The sequence below is a fragment of the Stegostoma tigrinum genome, chromosome 10 (genome assembly GCF_030684315.1).
Source record: "Stegostoma tigrinum isolate sSteTig4 chromosome 10, sSteTig4.hap1, whole genome shotgun sequence".
Classification (NCBI taxonomy): domain Eukaryota; kingdom Metazoa; phylum Chordata; class Chondrichthyes; order Orectolobiformes; family Stegostomatidae; genus Stegostoma; species Stegostoma tigrinum.
This window is the reverse complement of record NC_081363.1, coordinates 43,991,370-44,012,729: the sequence shown is the minus strand read 5'-3', so window position 1 is coordinate 44,012,729 and position 21,360 is coordinate 43,991,370. Positions and strand designations below refer to the sequence as shown.

The 21,360-nt window shown below is 38.0% G+C and overlaps 3 protein-coding genes across 4 annotated transcripts in view; 2 read left to right on the top strand and 1 right to left on the bottom strand.

The window, feature by feature from the left end:
- cdkl1 (cyclin dependent kinase like 1 (CDC2 related kinase)) overlaps nt 1-3,283 on the top strand; it is a 35,141-nt gene extending 31,858 nt beyond the window's left edge. The window contains exons 8-9 of the mRNA XM_048538348.2: nt 495-644; nt 1,680-3,283. Of these exons, the coding sequence (XP_048394305.1) occupies nt 495-644; nt 1,680-1,781 (252 nt within the window). The 3' untranslated portion in view covers nt 1,782-3,283. The remainder of the gene's footprint in view (nt 1-494; nt 645-1,679) is intronic.
- On the bottom strand, nt 1,372-10,222 carry dmac2l (distal membrane arm assembly component 2 like). Its single transcript, XM_048538349.2, has 5 exons — nt 9,992-10,222; nt 9,601-9,717; nt 9,305-9,513; nt 6,343-6,514; nt 1,372-3,673 (listed from the first exon to the last, which is right to left on the bottom strand). Exons 2-5 carry the CDS (start codon nt 9,702-9,704, stop codon nt 3,562-3,564), a joined length of 597 nt encoding a protein of 198 aa, XP_048394306.1. The 5' UTR covers nt 9,705-9,717; nt 9,992-10,222; the 3' UTR covers nt 1,372-3,561.
- A 66-nt stretch (nt 10,223-10,288) lies between these two features.
- l2hgdh (L-2-hydroxyglutarate dehydrogenase) overlaps nt 10,289-21,360 on the top strand; it is a 32,617-nt gene continuing 21,545 nt past the window's right edge. For both annotated transcript variants that reach the window (XR_009446236.1, XM_048538270.2), the window contains exons 1-5: nt 10,289-10,446; nt 13,172-13,287; nt 15,719-15,870; nt 19,724-19,855; nt 20,998-21,160. Coding sequence is in view for 1 of the 2 variants with exons in the window: in XM_048538270.2 (XP_048394227.1) it covers nt 10,346-10,446; nt 13,172-13,287; nt 15,719-15,870; nt 19,724-19,855; nt 20,998-21,160 (664 nt within the window). In the remaining variant the exon portion in view is untranslated. The remainder of the gene's footprint in view (nt 10,447-13,171; nt 13,288-15,718; nt 15,871-19,723; nt 19,856-20,997; nt 21,161-21,360) is intronic.

Sequence of the window (21,360 nt, the reverse complement as noted above, 5' to 3'; positions counted from 1 at the left end):
CAGTAATTGCATTAATAAAGTTACTTTTAAAACTTTAATACTTGTTATGAATTCTCTTTTACCTAACTATCACCTTAGCAATTGGAGTGAGTGACTGATAAAATGTGATTTCAATAAATGTAAACAGTGCACTTTACCATTCTTCCAGTGAAGCCACGTTGTCACTGACTGGCCTGACTATAGAAAGTGTATGATCAGTCTTAGAATATATTTTCAGTGGGATGAAATACGGAAGTGGGTAACTGTTTGCCCAAGTGCCACATTTTTAACAATGCCTTGTAAGATAATAAAATCCTAAAATTAGTTACTATTCACAGTCTGACACCTAGAGGATATGTTCGATAGTTTTAGAGATCTTGGAATGAAATTTCATTAAGAACACCTGCAAAAAAAAATCTGATGACAGTACTTTAACTCCTGTCATGAAAGTGGATATAGGGTTAAAAAAAGTGCACAACTGTAGAATCTGTATTCATTCTGATTTATACACTTAGGGATGTTTACATATGGATCCTGCTGCTCGTCTAAATTGTGAACAGTTGTTGGATCAGCCATACTTTGACAGTCTCAGAAAAGAGCTGGAAATGAGCAAACAAAAAGCTCTGAAAAAGCGTGTAAAACCACCACGCAGAAATGCACCAGCAGTAAGTAGCCATGTGATAAAATGAATTTTGGAAATAAAGTTGTTTTAGATAATACTGTAATTTTAGAAATACAGAAAATTGAACTTCCTGTAAATAATAATCAATTTGTTACACATTTGGTTATTAGTACAGACATATCACATCCTGTGCATGGGAATGTTTACTGGTTTGATTCTCAACACACGCTCTGCACCGGTCTAGCAACCTACTCATGTCTCAAAGCAAAACATTCTAAAGGTCTAGCAATTTTAGATCCTGACTGTTTATTTCTTAAATCACTCCTTATCCCTTCAGACAGTTTTATTAAAAAAAAAATGGGGAGTTGGAATGTAAGAACCAACAGCTTGTCATCTGTAGTAGAGAAAAATATTGAAAGCTGGTATTAAAAAAAGTGATAAGAGCACTTAAAGTTCAAGGTAATCAGGCAGAGTCAACAAGATTTGAGAAAAGGAAGTGATATCCAACCAATTTGCATTCTCAGAAGGACATGCATTGTGGATAAAGGGCAACCAATGGGTGTTTGCTGCTTAGATTTCCAGAAGGCACGGTTGCTCAATTTATTCATAACACAAAGGTAAAAGTAGGAAAGCAAGATGCAAAGCACCTATGGTGGAGGTTACAAAGGGATATATTAATGAGAATATTTTTTTCCTCCACCAGGGAGAGTCTTGTATCACCTTTTGAGGAAAAGTCTGAATATTTTTAATGCAAAGATCACTGAGAAGTAATCAGATTAGCTATGATAATACTGAATGGCAGTGCAGGCTCAAGGGGCTGTAATGGCCACCCCAGCTCCAAATTCAAATACTTGTGCAGTGATACAAATATTTATTGTTAAGTATTATACTGCTTTAAACTGAAAGAGAAAATATGAATTATGACTTCTCCTTCCCAAGAATTGGCTTGGAAAAAAACCTGTACTAATGTTAACTAAATGCAACAGAAGTTAGTTGCTGTTTTTAGATCAATTCCAAGTATTGTTTATTGTTCCCTTGACTCTTTCTTCTCTCCCCCACCCCATAATGTTTTGTATAGTTGCAGTACTTACCACAACTCACCAGCAGCAATATACCTCCATCCATGGAAAGCAAGAAGTATTTCAAGCAGAAATATAATTACCATCTACCTAACATTTAAGCAAGTGGCATGAACACACCAAGTTATAAAAGAGACCAACTGAGGAAAACAAGTGTCCAAAAGAGATGTTAAAGAGTTTTTAAAACTTTGGTGGGGTTGAAAATGGAGACTTGTCATGTTACCTAACCTGAGATTGTATGCACTTTCTTTAAGTTTGTTATTTTTCTTCTAGTGTGTTTAAAATGAATGAAAATGAGCATGTTCCAGAAGGTATCTGGCCACAGGTTGCTTTTTAAAATGTGTACAATGTCTGTACAAAGAAACAGCACTATTTTATGCATGACTACATGCTAAAATGCTTTAAACTGTAATCCCATTTGCTGGGCAGAACCCAAGTCACATTAACATTTGGTATCGTAAACTTACCTAAGAAGTGCAATGTTTCACTTACCAAAAGTTGACTGAGTCAAGAATACTGCCAACATTAGTCTTTTACAGCTATGAGATCACCAGGCCAAAGATTCATTTTAGCCTTTATCTAACAACATAACAATGACTTTTTTTAGACTTAAAGCTGTGTATTAAGGGATTGAAATATTGGATTCACAACCTGCAAGTTCAATTTTTAAACAAAAAAGTTGTTATGCTTTCAGACCTCACCTGACTTCTACATGAAATTATTTGGAATAGTGGGGTTTAATGTTTCTGATGAGTTCTAAAACCACCTATTTCAGCCAACTCCTTAAAATACACTGCTGAGAAGTTTTCACTTCTTTACATTCTTGCTCCACTTAGATTCCAACTCTAGTACAGTGCTCAATGTAGTCATGAACAGCTGTTTAGTCTAACAGATAATCTGAATTAAAACAAGTCAAATTTGGCTGCACATAAATATTTCACTTTAAATCTATTACTGGATCAAAACTGCAAATAAGTGACAGTTCTTAACATGCAAAATTCAGTGTTCTGCTTCCCATGTATTTGTACACAGAAGTGACTTAGATTGATACAATTTCGCTAATAAAATAAACAGTTCATTTAAAAAATACAAACTAAGAATTAGCATTGAAAAGCTGATCTAGCATATTTGAATCAAACAACTAAAACCAAAGGTGTGCCTACTGTAAGATCACAGCTTTTGTAAAATCATTGGTTTATACCCTTAGAGATATCATTGTCATAAATGTATACTGGTGAACAGCTGAAACTATGAACTGCAAATAGATTATAAAATCTGTAATATTTATCTTCATTGATTTGAAAAATCTATATATTGTATGCTTAGCCACAAATCTGTTAGTACTGGTATAAATTGCACATCCAGTTCATCTATAGTTATGTGTACACTTTGCAACATCAAAAAATGTTAATTATAAATACAAATAAATACAGAAACTACAAAGTGAAAATAACGTAGTCTTCTCAATTGTACAGACATTTTAGATGAAGGTATTTTGAAATATTGGCTAATGGGGAAGGTTTTTTCCCCTATACTACAAAAACATGTAAAGCATTAATGTTTGAACATTTTCAGAATTATAAATTATGTACTGTAAATACTATTGCAACTTTTACTGTCTTGATTCATTGATATTTTACAGCACCAACAAATAGATAATTACTATAGATGAAGTATTTTCAATTTGAAAGCTCAAATCAGTTTCACAGATTAGGTTAAAACACCTTGGACAACTTCAGTGAGTGCAATTGTGGCTAACACATTCTGATGTCTAACTACTGCAAAAGCACGAGCCTCCCTTTTTGCAGATAATGTCATTTTTGTCCTTCTTTCCAAAGTAGCATTGTATATAGACAATACATAAATTTGTAAGCTGTAGTTCTAAAGATCAACTTTAATCTCGCAGGTAGGTAGAGCTGTTGCTAAAAGCTGAAGAGTTTTTTCTTTTTCTTCTATGCCAGGAAGATCACTCAGAAACAAATATCTTAGGTTTCTGCAGTAAGATAAGAAAGAAAAAAATTTAACACTTTGTACATTAAAAAGTGATATTCAAAATTTCACTGTACTTCAAATCAAAGTTTAATTTTTGTCAGCTCCAAATTTAAATGCTGTATTAAAATACCTTCTAAGAAACATTTCATGATAACAGAATGTCACTTAGTAGAACGTTGTGATTGCACTACAATTTTCAAACAATTTACATGGATCAACGTACATGCATCACCAAAATATCAGTGCACTTTCACTGTGCTGTGTGTATTATATCTAAATGGACTTAATGGCTGAAGGAAAAACAATAAATCAATTTGTAAGAATAAGTAAATGATAGAAGAAAAAAAAGTCAAGAGATTGGAAGCAGCATTAACACAATCAGTATGACTAAGTAAAAAGGATAAATATTAAAACCAGATTGGGCCAATTGGCCTTTATACCTACTGAAACTTAAAGTGCCAAACTGCTTGCTTGGTGGTGCTGCTGTAAACACATACCAAGCCCTTTGTAGCACCCTACATGCAATGCATGTACATTTGATCAATTACTCAACAACTAGCATTAACAGATCTATAAGTGGAATAAGTGCAGTTATGGGAGCTGTGACAACTATTTTCAAAGTTACTCCAAAACCTGGATCTTCTCAATTGTCTGAAGTAACTGACTAATTAGAGCCAGTGTTATTTCTTCCTTTGACTGAACCATCAAAAATGGATACAGAATGTACCATCTTCAGGATTTTCCATATCACAATGAAAGCAATGAATACAATTAATTAACTGCCAAAGTTGACCAAAAAAAAAAAGACCACTGGCATGATTTTACCCTAATGTAGGGCAGGAACTGAAGTAGATGTATGCACATTCACTCCATCCAGTGTGCTGGTTTAATCAGTAGCATGAAACTGTCATTTTTAGGAAAGCCGGATTGGGAATTAAATGTTAACTCATCTAAAAGCTATGGCTAAGGTAGCTATGTAATTTACAGAGGCAGCTGTTTGGGATTGGCTACAAAGACAAAGCCAGTGTGTCAGGATGTCCGTTGTTCATTTCCCATTACCCCAACAGGCCTTTGTGGAGGAACAGAATGCTGATCCAGGAGCGGTGGCCTTTTTCATTTGAACTAGTTTATCTTTTGTTTCAACTTTCTCTTTTACCATCCATTTCTGCTCCCTCCCTGCTGAACAGCCTCCACTTAACCCTCCAGCTTAGAGAACCTGCCTACCTTTAATTTGAGGGAGGTATACATAGGAGGTCACTAACCAACCAATCAAGACAAATTGATTCAAGCCAGGCTGCTCCCAATTAAGACGAGAATACATTCCCAGCTTCAGGATTCCGAACCAAAGTGCAAGGAGAGCATGTATGATATAAACCAATGGTCAAGTCTGAATGGAAAATCTGCTAGTAAAAGGATATTTGGTACTGTAACTAGTAACACCAGCACTATATACAAGGATATTGGTTTCTAAAATACTACAAAGTATCACCATTCTTATCACTGCTGGTTCAAAATTGTGGAACACCCTGCCTTTAAGCACCCCAGGCATAAACCACATTGTCTGCAGTGGTTCAAGGCACAGCTGATCACATTTTCACAGACATTTAAGAATGCTCACATTTCATAAATAAATTAAAACCATTAAAACATACTGATTACTGGTTAGTTTAAACTATGCACTACAATAAAAAAGGCAAAATTATGTAGATGCTGAAAATCTGAAACAAATAAGATGCCGAAAAAGCTTACCAGATCTAGGAGCATTTGAGAGACTGAAAGAGTTATTGTTTTGAGTCTGATATGAGTTCTTCAGAACAGCTTTCCTATCCAGCCTGCCATTCTCATTTCATAATTTTCAGCTACCTATCTATGCAAAGTCTTTATCTACAATTCCAGTCCTTGCCAAGAAATATTCACTCATCATTTCCAACGCCTGAATAAAAATGTTCAATTCCTGTATTTTAATCCCTTTATGGTTTGGCCTTTCCAAGGTCTTTAACCTCAGCACTACCAATGGTCATTATCCTCTGATGAAGGGTCCAGGCCCGAAACGTCAGCTTTTGTGCTCCTGAGATGCTGCTTGGCCTGCTGTGTTCATCCAGCCTCACATTTTATTATCTATTCATCTGATATTGATCTTTTATGACCAAGCGCGCTCTCTCGTGCTCTCTCTCTCTCTCTCTCTCTCTCCCTCCCCCCTCCTTTACATCCCTTCACAACTTTTTTTTTTGGCTTGGACATACTTTCTACTGTTCACACCCTGCAAAGTACTTTGGGAGTCTCTGCAATAAATGGAGCTATATAAATGAAAGTCAATGCTGTTGTATTAAGTATTTCATCAGATGGGTGGGGCAGGTGTTGGGGAATAGAAGGAACCTTGAGATTTAGTTGCATTTTCATTCATTTTAACCAGAATTCCAGCAAATAGAACTCAAAGTTCAAATTATAGTAATGAATTCGGGATTAGGCACAATTTGTTATATTGGCTGACCAAAATAATTTTTACCCTTAGTATTGTTGATTCATTCTTTAGCTGGATGCAAAGAATTTATTATAACTTCACTACATTTTTAGTTGGCTAACGACAGTAAAGTGTTTTGTCATGATGACATGATACAAACATGGTTGATTTTTTCAATGGTCACAATATTTTTGTGCCAAAATACATACTTAAGGTGGTGAAGAGTTATGATTCCCCGGTCTGTGACGTTTCCACAGGAAATAATTTCCAACCATTGCAGGCTCTTTTGCAAATTTCCTATCCCACATAACCTCTCAAGACACTCATCTTGAATGTAAATACACCTTTGGAATTTAATTTCTTCAACATGCTCCAGGTCATCTACAGTGAAACACACAAATGAGAAATCTTACAAGAGAGTTTTAACTGATCTGCCAAAGATCTTATATTTCTTTATACTAAAAACCATTTTCATCACATTTGATTTCAAGTATCAGACATGCACTTTTACCAATAACATCATTTTCCCTATTTGTTTAAATATATTACAAGTGACTGTTGGCCTCTGACAGCACTCAAGGCAGGGACTTTGCAAGGTCTTGTACGTTGAGGTGACAGTCCCAATAGCAGGAGCAGGAAGCTGTAGCCAGAGGAAACCTGAGGCAATAGGAAGTTTCAGGCAATGCATAAAGTGGAAGAATTATGCTAATTTGGGGTAATTAACAAATTAGCAGCATTTGTACCAGAGTAACTGAAAAGAGTTAAATGTAGGAACAATAAGTGGAGTTAGGGAGTGGGAAGAGAACTGGCAGTGAGGAGGGCTGTCGACTGGAAGTACTGAATGTGTTCTGCATTTTGAGGAATTCTGGAAGCGGTTAGGATAGATAGCCAAGATTTATGTACAGTTTTAGGTCTAGCTACAACACTTATGACATACACTACCTTAGAATTAATTTTGCAATAAAGTGGTAGTAATAGAAGCAGGTAGCAAGAGGTATCACAAAGGAGAGTGGTGATATTTTTTTAAAAATCAGACATAGGTCAAAGCAGGAGAATAAGTTCAAGCGATAGTCACTGCATTTCAAAGAGGACATGGTGCAATTAGTATTATCCCTTCGTATCAGTCAGTAGCACTGGGTTCAAGTTTCACCTGAGGACTTGATGGCCAAGGATGTTGTATTTGTAGCCAAACAGTTCACTTATTAAGCCAAGAGATTGAACAAGTTTCATAAACTTAACAAAAGACGACCAAAGAAAAGGGAAGAAAATAAACAGAGGGTAGACTTGCAAGTAAATATCAAGATGAGCAGCAAGAGAGAAGCCAAAGCAAACATGGCTTCTTACAGAATGAGGCTGGGGAAATAATAATGGAATCAGGAAATTGCAGACAAGTTGAATAAAAACTGTACATTAGTCTTTTCGGTAGAAGACACTAATAGCATTAAAAAATTACTAAATGTTCAAAGGGCAAAAAGAAGAGAGGAAATAAACAAAAAAAACATCACTAGAGATAAAGTGAACTTGATGGGATGTATCCTAAGATATTAAAGGAAGTAATTACAAGAGATAGTGTACATACTGGTACTATTCTTCCAGGAATCTTTAAATTCTAGGAAAGTCCCAGATAACTGGAAAACTACCAATGTAACACCTTTATTTATGATGGAAAGGAGACAAAAAAAATAAAGATGTAACTATAGGCCAGTTAGGTTAATGTCTATTCTTGGGAAAAAATAAAAATTTACTGTACAGGATGTAAAATCCAGGTATTAGTAGAACTCTCAGAGGAAGTAACAAGCAGGACAGATAAAGAGGAAGCAAAATATTTGGATCGTCAGAAATCATTTGATGATATACCACTCATTTGACTCCTTAATAAGAACACAAGGTGTTGGAGGTAGTATATTAGCATGAATAGAGGATTAACTAACAGAAGACAGAGAGTTGGGATAAGTCGGACATTTTCAGGACGGCAACCTGAAGTGTGCCAAAGAGATCAATGCAGGAGCCACAATTATTTACAATATATAAAGACGTGGATGAGGAAAGTAAAAATACTTTAGCAAAATTTGTGGATGACACAGAAATAGTTGGGAAAGAAACTGGTAACTATTTTAAACCCAATCAATAATGCTCCAAACAAGTATTCCAAATTGAGCTCCTGGTACATGACTTGGTAGTTTTGGGGGGGAAAAAAAAAACACTTTCCAAGGGCTTGCAAGATACTACAAGCAAATTCTAATAATGAGAATTTTATTCAGAATTGTTTGTTTACTTAACATAGTTTTCTTGCTGTATAGATTTTACATTTAACTGAATATTTTCAACTGGAACCTTTCAAGCAGAACATTAGAAATATATTTTGGTTGCTTCTAATAGGCAAATGGTACATTTTAAAAAGGAGTCGCCCAGTTTTCTGATGCTTACCGATACCTCATCAACATTAACTGATTTGATTCTTTTAATTGTTCAAACATCTATTACTTCTAGGCTGGAGTAATTTCACACGCTCACCGCTAAATTTAAAATTGTCCAAAAATCTGCTACCATGTCCTTAGACGCATGAAGACCTGTTCAACTACCATCTCTATGGTTGCTAACCTACACTGGCTCATGGTTAACTACCATCAGTAGTTAAATATTTATACATCATTATTCTTTTAAATTATTTGAACCAAAACAAAGAATTAAGAGGTTAATTGATTCCTTTAGTATTTGATTAAAAAGGGGAAAACCAATCAGTGTATCATCATGTCACCATCAGGGATTCATAATCAATTGCACTTTCTAGCTAAACCAGACAGGAGTAAATTGGGCTGGTTTGAACAATTATAATTTAGTTTTAAATGTATACATTTAAACAATGTCCTAAATTCCACTGTAATTCTACACCTATATCCATAATTATAGTGGAAACTATGTCAGACTTGTCATACTGTAATTAAATCCTCCAGCGAATAACATGCTGCACTACCTCTACTATTAGAATCATGCATGTTTATGTGGAGTTTCCATTATAATTGTGATTATATGAATTTATAACAAGCAACTACATGCTGTTGTAAGATGTTATTGGTATCATTTAATTCTTTTCTTACAAAAGCCATTAGAAATGTTTTAAACCATTACCAAAATATTACAGAAATGAACTATTACTAAAAGATACAGTACCCAGGTAGTCAAATCCTTTGAACATAATGCATGATTCAGTGGCATCAATTCCTTCAATTCTGAATTTCTCCAATGGGCCAGTGGGTAGGTGATTGTAATCTTTCTGCCACTTATCAAAGCCTTTGTAACGCACACTAGCGCCACAACGAAGTAACCACTCTGATGCAGCTCTGTCTGGACCAACAGCCTTTATACGATCATAATCCACCCTATTTGAAAGGGAATGGACCATCATTACATACGATATATTGGTGAACGATTTCGAAGTGGTAAGTTGTCGTTTAGCTTAAACTTACTTGTTGAAAACAGCATTCAACCATCCCCAAAAATTTCTGCGGCAAACAGGAGAATGTATACACCGCAGAGCCGCGAAAGATGCCGGTGTCGTCGCAAACAGCATCTTGATAGATTTTCTGAAGTTATGAAAAACAAAGATGGATTAGAATACCACATTTATTTATGCTTCCCATCGCTTATACTGTAATAACAAACGTGATGTCACTGCGAGCTGGAGAAAGCAAAGACAGGCTCACATGGTTTCTTCTATTCGAAAACAAGTAAAACTCTGAACAAACAGTCCGTCATTGGACCGGACCAAAAACGAAAATTGCTGGAAAAACTCAGCATCTGTGCAGAGAGAAAGCAGAATTAATGTTCAGGATTCAGTCACCCTTCTTCAGAACTGACCTGCTGAGTTCTTCCAGCAATTTATGTTTTGTTTCTGATTTCCAGTATCCGTAGTCTCTCTCTCTCCTTCTTCACCAACCCCCCGCCCCAAAAAATCAGATTGGAGCTGGGCAGTCAGTCACGTCTAACATGCGAATCTGAAGATAGTTTTCCGAGCTGGTTTCCCTCGGCCCAGGATTTAAAAAGCAGCAAAAATCCTGCTCCTGACGCCGACCACCGGCGCAAGCGCGAGCAGCCGCCAGAACAACGAGCACACTGCGCAGGTGCAGTCCGCCGCCGTTCCGATCGTTCACCCCGCATGCGCGCCTGTGGCTTCGAGCCGGAGGGTGAAAGGTCGCGGCCGGTTGGACTTTCATGGCGACGGTGGTTTCTGCGCTCCTCGCTTGTGCGGCTTCGCGGCTGGCCAGGACTTTCAGTGGGTTCCCAGCGCACTGCCTTGTGCGAGGAAAGCACAGGTGAGCAGGACTCCGATCGAGGCGGGGTATTGTTTCGTAAGCGAAGGGAGGGAGATTGCACAGAATGGGAGCACTGTCCTGATTAAAAAACCAAAAGATTGTCCTGATTCCTGTGATCGTGTGGAGTAATGTACCTGGCTGAAATGACTTAGATTTACCTTAAAACTTCGGAGGGGTTAACGAATGGCGATCGCAATTTTGGCAATTGTTAGAAAAACAGAAAATGCTGGAGAAACAATGACAGCATCTGTGATGAGTTTCTTCAGCGGTTTCTGTGCTTGTTTCAGATTTCCAGCATCCGCCGTTCTTCGTTCTGTTTTGGCAGTTGTTTATCGGGATGTTTTGCCTTCCCGAGGAAGAATGAACGTTGAAGTTTTAACCCACATACAGCACGACACACAAGAAGTTTCATTGTCGTCCAGGAGAAAGCAGTCACTTTATCGCCACCTCATCCACTCCCTCCACCACCAAAGAACAGTGACAACTAGTATCAGAGATAATGGGAACTGCAGATGCTGGAGAATCCAAGATAATAAAATGTGAGGCTGGATGAACACAGCAGGCCAAGCAGCATCTCAGGAGCACAAAAGCTGACGTTTCGGGCCTAGACCCTTCATCAGAGAGGGGGATGGGGTGAGGGTTCTGGAATAAATAGGGAGAGAGGGGGAGGCGGACCGAAGATGGAGAGAAAAGAAGATAGGTAGGGAGGGGATAGGTCAGTCCAGGGAAGACGGACAGGTCAAGGAGGTGGGATGAGGTTAGTAGGTAGATGGGGGTGTGGCTTGGGATGGGAGGAAGGGATGGGTGAGAGGAAGAACAGGTTAGGGAGGCAGAGACAGGTTGGACTGGTTTTGGGATGCAGTGGGTGGAGGGGAAGAGCTGGGCTGGTTGTGTGGTGCAGTGGGGGGAGGGGATGTCCTCCCACCCCAAGCTGCACCCCCATCCACCTACTAACCTCATCCCACCTCCTTGACCTGTCCGTCTTCCCTGGACTGACCTATCCCCTCCCTACCTCCCCACCTATACTCTCCTCTCCACCTATCTTCTTTTCTCTCCATCTTCGGTCCGCCTCCCCCCTCTCCCTATTTATTCCAGAACCCTCACCCCATCCCCTTCTCTGATGAAGGGTCTAGGCCCGAAACGTCAGCTTTTGTGCTCCTGAGATGCTGCTTGGCCTGCTGTGTTCATCCAGCCTCACATTTTATTATCAGTGACAACTAGTAGTAGCTTTTCCTCCAGGCGGTACCTTCCAAATCTCAGGTCTCTACTACTTAGGACAGTGAACGTATGGAACACTATTACCCACAAGTTCCCCTCTCAGCCGCATCCTTTCTTGATTTGTAACAATTATTGCTATTTCTTCACTGTTGCTGAGTAAAAATCCTGGGTGGGCCTCTCTCCAACAGCACTCTGTGAAGCTACACCAGATGAACTGGAGCACTTCAAGTAGGCAGCTCGCTACCAACTTCTCAAGGGCCATCAGTGATAAGCTACCATTGTAACAATACTCTCACCCCAGAAAAGAATGATTGTTAAAATGCATTAAAAGCTATGTATGTCCTGGTGATTTTTATTTAGTTAATCAACAGTACAACATCAGGAAAAGGATTAATTTTCCCTGTTATATCTCATATTCTGGGCTTAATTTATTCATGTTTTTAACAGTGTAATTACAGGATAAGTCTTTAGTATGAAAGAAAAAAATGAATGATTTGCATTTATTTTTCATGATCACCAGGCACCATGTAATACTTTAATACCGATTGAGTATTTTTGAAGTGAATTCAATATCGTTATGTAAGAAATGTGGAAATCAACTTGTGCACAGTGAACAGCAACATGACAATGACTGAATAATCTCTTTTTGTGATGTTGACTGAGGGATAATATTGGCTAGGATACCTAGGATATCTCCTTCGTTCTTCAAAGTTATGCTGTGGGATTTTATTTTTACATACACTTGGGCAGACATACAAAGCCTTGAATTACCATCTCATCCAAAGATGGCCCCTATATCAGTGTAGCACTTTCTCTGTCCTGCATTGAAGAGTCAGCTTTGATTTTTGTGTTCAAGCGCTGGAGTGGCACCAGAATCTAGAATTGTGTGACTCTGAGCCAAGTGTGCTACCAACTGAGATCTGCTGAGACTAGACCATTGTAATTATTTGAGAGACATTTGGCAACAGCAGTCAATCTTTGGTAAAAGAGCAGGCATGTGCACATGATGTATATTATGTCCAAAACAAACCCGTGCCCAAACGCTTTTTGATCTTTAATGTATTTATTTTAAACTCAAGTTATATGTAGTTGACTGCAAAAGAACAGGTAACTTCAGCTGATCATTGCTGGTGGTACCGTTATTGTTTTTCAGTTTGGAATAAGATATACTTTGAAAGAGTGATTTACTGTTTTTATTTTAGTTGTCCAGCATTTGCAGTATTCAGCTCTGGTTTTGTAAATTGGGTTCTATGTCAAAGGTGTAACTTAGATTAAACCATCAATTTTGTGGGTTGAATTACTTGCATATTTGAAGGATTTGAGATCATTTATCATAATAACTGATATCTGGATGTTTTTTATTGAAGTGTGAAATACATTGTAAAATTTTCTTCAGTCCAAGCATCTTGTAACATATTACATGAAGAGGCTTGGGTTTCAATCAGGTTTGTACTTGAAAAATTGGAATGTTTGTTAATGATTGATTGATTGAATTTCATTTTTCTAGTTCTTGTGATGTGGCCATTGTTGGAGGAGGAATTGTTGGATTGGCGTCTGCTAGAGAACTTATACACCGGCATCCTAAATTGAGCTACATCTTACTGGAAAAGGAAAAGGAATTGGGTACACTCTGGGATTAAAATGGCTACACTAGACAAAAATGCAAGCTTCTGAGCATGTCCTGTGTCATATATTTCTGCTTTAAGACATTTTAAAATAGTTGGCTTGCTTGAAGAGATGCAATGCTGTTTCAAGTGTTTTTTGCCAAAGATGGCAATGTACTTGTGTACCATGTGCAGTCAAGCCCGTGACCCTCAGTCCTGAGATAAAGATTGATTGTATACATTAAGTAGGTCAGTAAAAGCAACAACAATTCCTCCTCTTCTTCCTATCCCTCCTCTGTCCAAAAACTAGGAATTCCCTACTTCTTTTTACGAAGCTGACTCTCAACCTATGATCTTTAAAGCCACCTGCAGATCTTTCCCTATCCTGGTAATATACCATTGCCAACTGATTCGCTATGTACCTTTGTCATTCAGTTGATAAGTGAACAGCCTGAGACAAGAAATTGGACCAATTATTCCACAGATAGAGAGCACAGAAATTAAGTCATTATCATAGCGTTACAGAGATGTAAAGCACAGAAACAACTCGTCCACGCCAACCAGCTATCCTACATAAATCTAGTCCCATTTGCCAGCATTTGGCCCATATCTCCCTAAACCCTTTCATGGACTAGAATAGAATCCCCACAGTGTAAAACAGGCCTTTTAGCGCAACAATTCCACACCGACCCTTGGAGCATCCCACCTAGACCCATCCCCTTATTACCCACCTAATCTACAGACCCCTGAACACTACGGACAATTTAACATAGCCAGTCCACATAACCTATTCATATTTCTATTCCTATAACTATCCAGATGTGTTTGAAATGTTGCAGTTTTCATCAATTCCTTGGCAGCTTATTCCATACATGCACCACTCTCGGTGTGAGTTGCCTCTTGGGTCCCTTTTAAATCTTTCCCCTCTCACCTTAAACCTATACCCTCTAGTTTTGGTCTCACCCACCCCAGGGGAAAGACCTTGTCGATTTACCCTGTCCATGCCCCTCATAATTTTATAAACCTCCATAAAGTTACCCCTAAGCTTCTAATGCTCCAGGGAAAATAGTCACAGCCTATTCAGCCTCTCCATCTCTCCTCTTCAGCTCAAACCCTCCAATCCTGGCAACATCCTTGTAATCTTTTCTGAGCTCTTTCAAGTTTCACAGTATTCTACATATAGCAGAATATACCAGAATTGCATGCAGTATTCCAAAAGTGCCCTAACCAATGTCCTGTACAGCTGCAACATGACCCCCTGATTCCTATACTCAATGCATTGACCAATAAAGATCATAGAACAGTACAGCACAGTACAGGCCCTTTGGCCCACGATGTTGTGCCAACCTATTATCCTACTAAGATCAATCTACCCAGCATGCCCTACATTTCACTATTCTCCATGTGCCTATCCAAGAGTCATTTAAAAGTCTCCACAGTCTCTGACTCCACTACCACTGCCAGCAATGCATTCCACAAGCCCACCATTCACTATGCGAAGAACCTACCTCTGACATCTCCCCTATACCTTCCTCCAATCACCTTAAAATTATGCCTCTTTGTAATAGCCATTTCTGCCCTGGGAAAACGTTTCTAACTATCCACTGTATTTATGTCTGTCATCATCATGTATGCCTCTGTCAAGTCACCTTTCATCCTTCTTTTCTCCAATGAGGAAAGCCCTAACTCCCTCAACCTTTCCTCATAAGACCTGCCCTCCAACTGGCAACATCCTGGTTAATCTCCTCTTAACCCTCTCTAAAACTTCCACATCTTTCCTATAATGAGGTGACCAGAACTGAACACAATATTCCAAGTGTGGTCTAATTAGAGTTTTATAGAACTGCAACATAACCTCGCGGCTCTTAAACTCAACTCCACTGCCAATGAAAGCCAACATTCCATACGCCTCCTCAACAACCCTATCAGCTTGGGTAGCAACTTTGAGGGATCTATGGATGTGGACCCCAAGATCCCTCTGTTCCTCCACACTGCTGAGAATCCTGCCATTAGTCTTGTGTTCTGCATTCAAATTCACCCTTCCAAAATGAAAAGGCAATCATTCCAAACTACTTCTTCGCTATCCTATCTACCTGCAACTCCACTTTCAAGAAAATGTGAACCTGCTCTTCAAGGTCTCTTTGTTCAGCAACACTCCCCAGGACCTTACCATTAAGTGTGTAATCTCTTCCCTGATTTGCCTTTCCAGTGTTTGAAGATAGTTTAGTAAGTATTGATGCTGAGGAAACCACTCATGTGAGAAGCGATTTTGAGTCTAAGTGCACAATACTAGCTAATGGGGTCAACAGTACCTTACTGTTAGTTTAAAATGCTAATGCAAACAGCAGAGCAGAATCAAATGTTGCCCTTCTAATACAAAACAATTCAGTAGTTAGATAACTCTAGCCTTTTTGTTTTCTGCCACAATAATTAATTGATATCTTGTTCAGCTTTCCATCAGAGTGGACACAATAGTGGGGTTATTCACAGTGGAATTTACTATACTCCAGGGTCTTTGAAGGCCAAACTTTGTGTGCGAGGTGCTGAACTAAGCTATGCATATTGTCAGGAGAAAGGTATCCCTCATAAAAGATGCGGAAAAGTGAGTATTCCTAATGCTTTATGTTTCCTTTACTGTTGCTTGTATGGCAAAAATGAGTACATCATGAAATGAGATAAATTAATTTTGATTTGAAAATAGTCTGCCTAAGTTTTACCTGGGAAAAGTGGGATACATGTTACTCTGTAACAGCTTCACACTGCTACTGAATTAGGATATCTTTTAGTTGTAGAACTCTGCAGTATGTATCCTTTTTTTTCATTTGTCCACATATGTATTAGGTACCAGGGATGTTATAATTTACATGTTGATTTAAAAAAATCAAAGACTGTGTGTGCAAATATCTGATGCTGTACGAACGTGCTATTTTTCAGCTTGCTAGTTTTATAATCTTTAACAAACACAAATTTACAGGACTACAATTAATTTGGATGTGTGCCGAATTAAATGCTCATACACGATTCAAAGTTTGGGTGTTTAAAAAAAACTCATGGTTCGACAAACATCTTTCAATTCAGCATAGATATACCAGATAAATGATGAATTTAAAACAGTCCATTCCCTGGAAAATGTCTGTTTTATTCAGCTGTCAACATGATACTCAAAGTGTATACATTAGTATTTGGACCTTCTGTTTTTGGGATAACACAGTGTGGAGCTGGAGGAACACAGCAGACCAGGCAGCATCAGTGGAGCAGGAAAGCTGATGTTTCGGGTTGGGTTGGTTGTAATTTCATTATGAACTCATCCCAATGTATTGACTGTATGTAAATTCAACACTTACCTGAAATAAAGTCATGAAAATTCAATTAGTTGTTTATTTTGGGTATTTTGAAGGAACATTATCTTTCATACTTGGATTCAGTGGACTTTCTCTCACACCTTTTCAACTCCTGTTGATATACATACAGCCTGCTGGGATTTAGCTTTATCCATATTCAAGATTTATAATAAAATATTAATGGCTTATTTTGTTTTTATTCTCTGGTTTGTTGATCGCTGGCTGGGCCAGCATTTATTTCCCGTCTCTAGTTTACTTTGAGAAGGTGTTGGTAAGCTGCCTCCTTGAACCACTACAGTTCACTGGATGTATGTGGACCACAATGGCATTGGGAAGTGAGTTCCAGGATTTTAACCCAGCAACACTGAAGGTAGAAAAAAGTTGCACTTGATAAGCTTGTCATTGACAGTCATCAAAACTTTGAATGACAAGGTAATGAATCCGTGGACTCTGGTAGGACCAAGTGCCTGACGGAACAGTCAAAACCTGGGCTGGAATCAGATGAGTGCATTGACTGTTGTCACTGTGACTCAACTAAGGACTGGTTCCTGTTGAGTTTGCATTGTGGCCATTTGGTTCAGGCACATGTAGTGTGTTTGCTGAGTAATCTGCTGGCGCGTGATATTGCAATGTAGCTCCCTTCTACGTCAACATATCTACTCCCTTGACAATCTGTCTGCTTCTTCCTGTGTGCTTGAAAAGCAATGCAAGACAATGCAATACAAGCTGACAGCCTCCAAAATAGTACGAAGTGATTCAGCACAAGGAAATGGTGTGAAGAGCCATAAGATGCATCCTTTGTAGATACATAAGATGCACGTATGTCCCTGCACATAAAGTGACGTGGCAGAAACATGCAAGCTGCAGCTATCCCTTGCTGTAGAGTGAAGGGCTGAGGTGGTGTGAATTGAGTCAAGAGCAGACATGGTGATGTAGTGGGGCTGTTGATTTACTGATGGTCTAGATGAAGAGTGGTGGCGGATGGTGTTTATGGAGTATGTACTGTAATTTGTGATGGAAACAGAGTTGAATGAAAGCCTAGAGAAGCAAGCGACAAGCTACTGTTGCCAGGTTACTGTTCTGACATATATGTCATGAACTGGTGCCGTCTAATTTTCCAGGGAAGGAGAAAAGAAATAGAAGCCTCATAGAAATGAAACGTGTAAAATTATGCCTTGAATCTGTTTTTGTACCCATTCTTCTAAAGTCCTTTCTATTTATTTAAACCTTTTTTTTTAAATATTTGTGTCCATTAGTCTCTATTTCTTGCAGGCCCTCCAATCTTGCCTCACTCAAAAACTAAATATATGTTAAATTGCCTGTTGATTTACTTTACACAAACAAACACCAATATGCTTATTGAATTGAGTTTATGTAGAAGAAACTGTTCAGCCGAGGCGTCAGCAACCAGAGCTATGCTAAGTTTTCACCATATGGTGTCTCTATTAAGTAACAATTACTCTGACTGTGGACCTGATTCATTATGAGAGAGCCAAGTGGTAACATCATTAACTTTGGAAATACCTATAAGCATTTCCTCTATTGCTTAATAAACATTGCAAGTAAGTTTGTTATTTTTGTAATGGTAATGTCCATTGAATGCAGGTTGTAGAGAAACTTTCAATGCAATATGTCATGTATCAAGATAGATGCACATTCAATAAATATGTAGATTGAATGTTCCACTCCCTGTGAAAGTCACCTATTCGACCTCCTTAACTTGTCCTTAGTCAAATCCTAAGTGGACTGTGATGAACTCTATATGCGTTGGACCTAAACTTCCAGAAAACTGGAAATTTCTACAACAAGTGCCACTAATTATGATCTTTGATGTGGTGATTGAGGATAAATATTAAGCATCATTAAGAAATAGATTAAAGAATAGAAAACAATAGACACTTGTTCAAAGACTTCGTTTGAAGTGGGCCAGACTTGTTGTGCCGAGCCATCACCTGAGGACCCTACTGCTTCTAACAATTCTATTGAAAATTTTCATTAAAATTTTGGGTGATGCCAAAATAGTACTTGGTACAAGTTTAACTTAAAAACACTTGATGAAGTTTAATAGGATAAAATGTAAGACAATACACATTGGAAGGAAAATGACCAATACATGCCATCTGAATGATGCAGGAAGTAGCAAAAGAAGTTGTAAAAATGGGACTTCCAGCGTGCTTGATGATGGAAACATCCACTCAATGCAAAATAAAGTTTACAGTGCCAAAACAGTGGAATACAAATCAAAAAATCATAATCAAACAAAAGAGATCTGGCCAGACCAGACCTCAGGGTATTGTGTCTATAGTTTTGTCAGCAAGGGGCAGGGTTTTCCATATGGTGGGACTTTCCCACCTTTGTTCCCAGAGTCAGGTGTGAACACCTCCTGCTGGGGTGGGGGCTTGGGCAGTGCTTCCAATTGGCAAAGGAGGCCACAAAAGGAAAGACCCCTCATGTTGCTTGACACCTGAAAACAAAGCCGCCACACTACATGGGCATCTATACACTGCATGTGAAAATAATGGCATGGGCAGGATATTCACACATGGCCACTAATTGGGCAAGTTGTTCACACAAGACCTCCACTCCTCTCCCTGTAAAATGGGATGTAGCTCCAAGGCAGGTCATATGCTGTATTTATAAGTTCACCCACCTGTCCGTTCCCTTAAAACCTACCGATGGGTGTAAAATTGTGCTCCACAAGGAAGACATTCAGACAGAGAAGTGTTTTTTTTTTTAAAATCTGGTCAGAACATGTAGGCATTGCAAGCTAGGTCAACATTTTTGAATATTGTGGCAAATTAAACTGGGAATAGAACAAGAAATTACAGATTAAAATGAGCAAAAAAGCTTTGGGATTGATAGTGAAATTGTTCTTATCCACAGAGTAATCGACGTCTGCTTTTGACTTCCTGAAATTTGATAAAAATGTTTAAGTAGAAAATACAAAAACGAATAAAAATTGTAGATGATCTTATATTGTCTTCAATTTAATGCAGAAAATTAACTTCAAATTCAACAATTCATGTTCGGAATTTTTGAGTAAGTTAGTAGTTCAATTTGTTGGCTTTCTTGGTTCAGATGGTATACCTGATTTATATATTTTTTTAACTACAGCTTATTGTTGCTGTTGAACAAGAAGAAATCTCAAGACTAAAGGCATTGTACAAACGTGGACTGCAGAACAACGTCCGAGACCTGAAACTTATTGATGCAAAGGAAATTCAGGAGCGAGAGCCCTATTGTAGAGTAAAGTTTTCTAAATGTTTTCAGAACTCCTTTCAAAATTCTTTTGCCAGTGTATGGATTGAGTGAAAGACACATTTTAGCCATTCACCCAAATGACTTTGTCACATTCGATTAGACAGTGATTGTGGAGGCTAAATTTTAATCATTTAGCGTTATGGTGACAGTTTCCCTCCCAGAGGCTAAAGGTATGCTATTCAGGAAGGTCACTATTTAAACATAAGGAGTCAAAAGCCTGACTTACTTATTGTGTTCCCTATGCTAGAGTGCTCTGGGAATTATAATGACCCAACTATTGCCAAGGGACAGATGAGTTAAGTCGCCACAAACTGGCAATTAAACAGTCAATATATTTTTTGTTATACCCAGGTATATAACGGTCTTTTCCAACTGGATTAATAAAGGAAGAAAGGTACTTCAAACATGTTTTGGCATTTTTTTTTGTAATTTATGCTCCTTTTAAAGGAATTTGAGACAATAAAGTGGAAAACACTATTTTCAAGGTGGTTCCTTACTGTAATTTTAAAGATTGTCTTGACAGCAGAAAAATCGGTTGAATTCCTGCCTGAGGTCAATATTAAGATCCCACATTAGCAACCTTTCCTCACCTGAAGCATAATGACCCTCAGGTTAAACTCGACATCAGTTGTCTCTCTAACGAGAGAGTATCCCTATAGTACTCTAGGACTATGGCAAACTTACCTTCACATTAGTATATAATTCTAGGTAAATGCAATATGCACATAATGACATTTAGCATTTTTATTGTCATGTATATATTAACATTGTACGTTTAGCAAAATATATGAAAAGGGTATCAGATCATTTGTACTCTTGATACCAAAACAAATTGCAGAAATGCTTTTTAATAAACTAACTTCTCAGATTTCTGAAGTGTTTATCAAAAACTACATCAAGCTAAGTCACAGAGTATTTGACTTTCTTTACATTTATTTTCTTTGAATTTCAGATCTAGATTTCTCAAATAATATACTTATTAAATATTAACTTTCAAGTTATGGGCTCAAACAAAAAACTGCTGTTTTCTAAAGGGAAACAAACTGTTTTGATGTCAAATAAATAAACTAAAGATGAGATATGATAGTAGTAAAGTAATGTTTTTTGTCTTTCTTTGTGTAATGTAGGGTTTATTAGCTTTAGATTCTCCAAACACAGGAATTGTAGATTGGAGAGAGGTGGCCCTGTCATATGGAAAAGATTTTTGTGAAATGGGTGGAACTATTAAAACACAATTTGAAGCAACAGACTTTCAGCTAACTAAGGAAAGTCCTGAAGGCTCCACAGATGGTAAGGGCAACTCAATTCTTGATGTTTTATGATTGATCAAATTAAGTTTTTTTGATATTTGAGAATTTAGGCACAGTTATTAAAATAGAAGCAATACAGAATTCAGGATAACACAGCGTGGAGTTGGAGGAGCACAGCAGGGTTGGCAGCATCAGAGGAGCAGGAAAGTTAACTTTTCAGGTCGGGATATTTCTTCAGAA

Bases quoted from the DNA above. Each gene is read 5' to 3' on its own strand.
- dmac2l (XM_048538349.2), bottom strand. From the start codon at position 9,704: ATGCTGTTTGCGACGACACCGGCATCTTTCGCGGCTCTGCGGTGTATA. The intron at 9,514-9,600 runs GTAAGTTTAAGC...CCTTTCAAATAG, and splicing joins TTGAATGCTGTTTTCAACAA to GGTGGATTATGATCGTATAA. The intron at 6,515-9,304 runs GTACTGTATCTT...GTTTCACTGTAG, and splicing joins CAAAGGATTTGACTACCTGG to ATGACCTGGAGCATGTTGAA.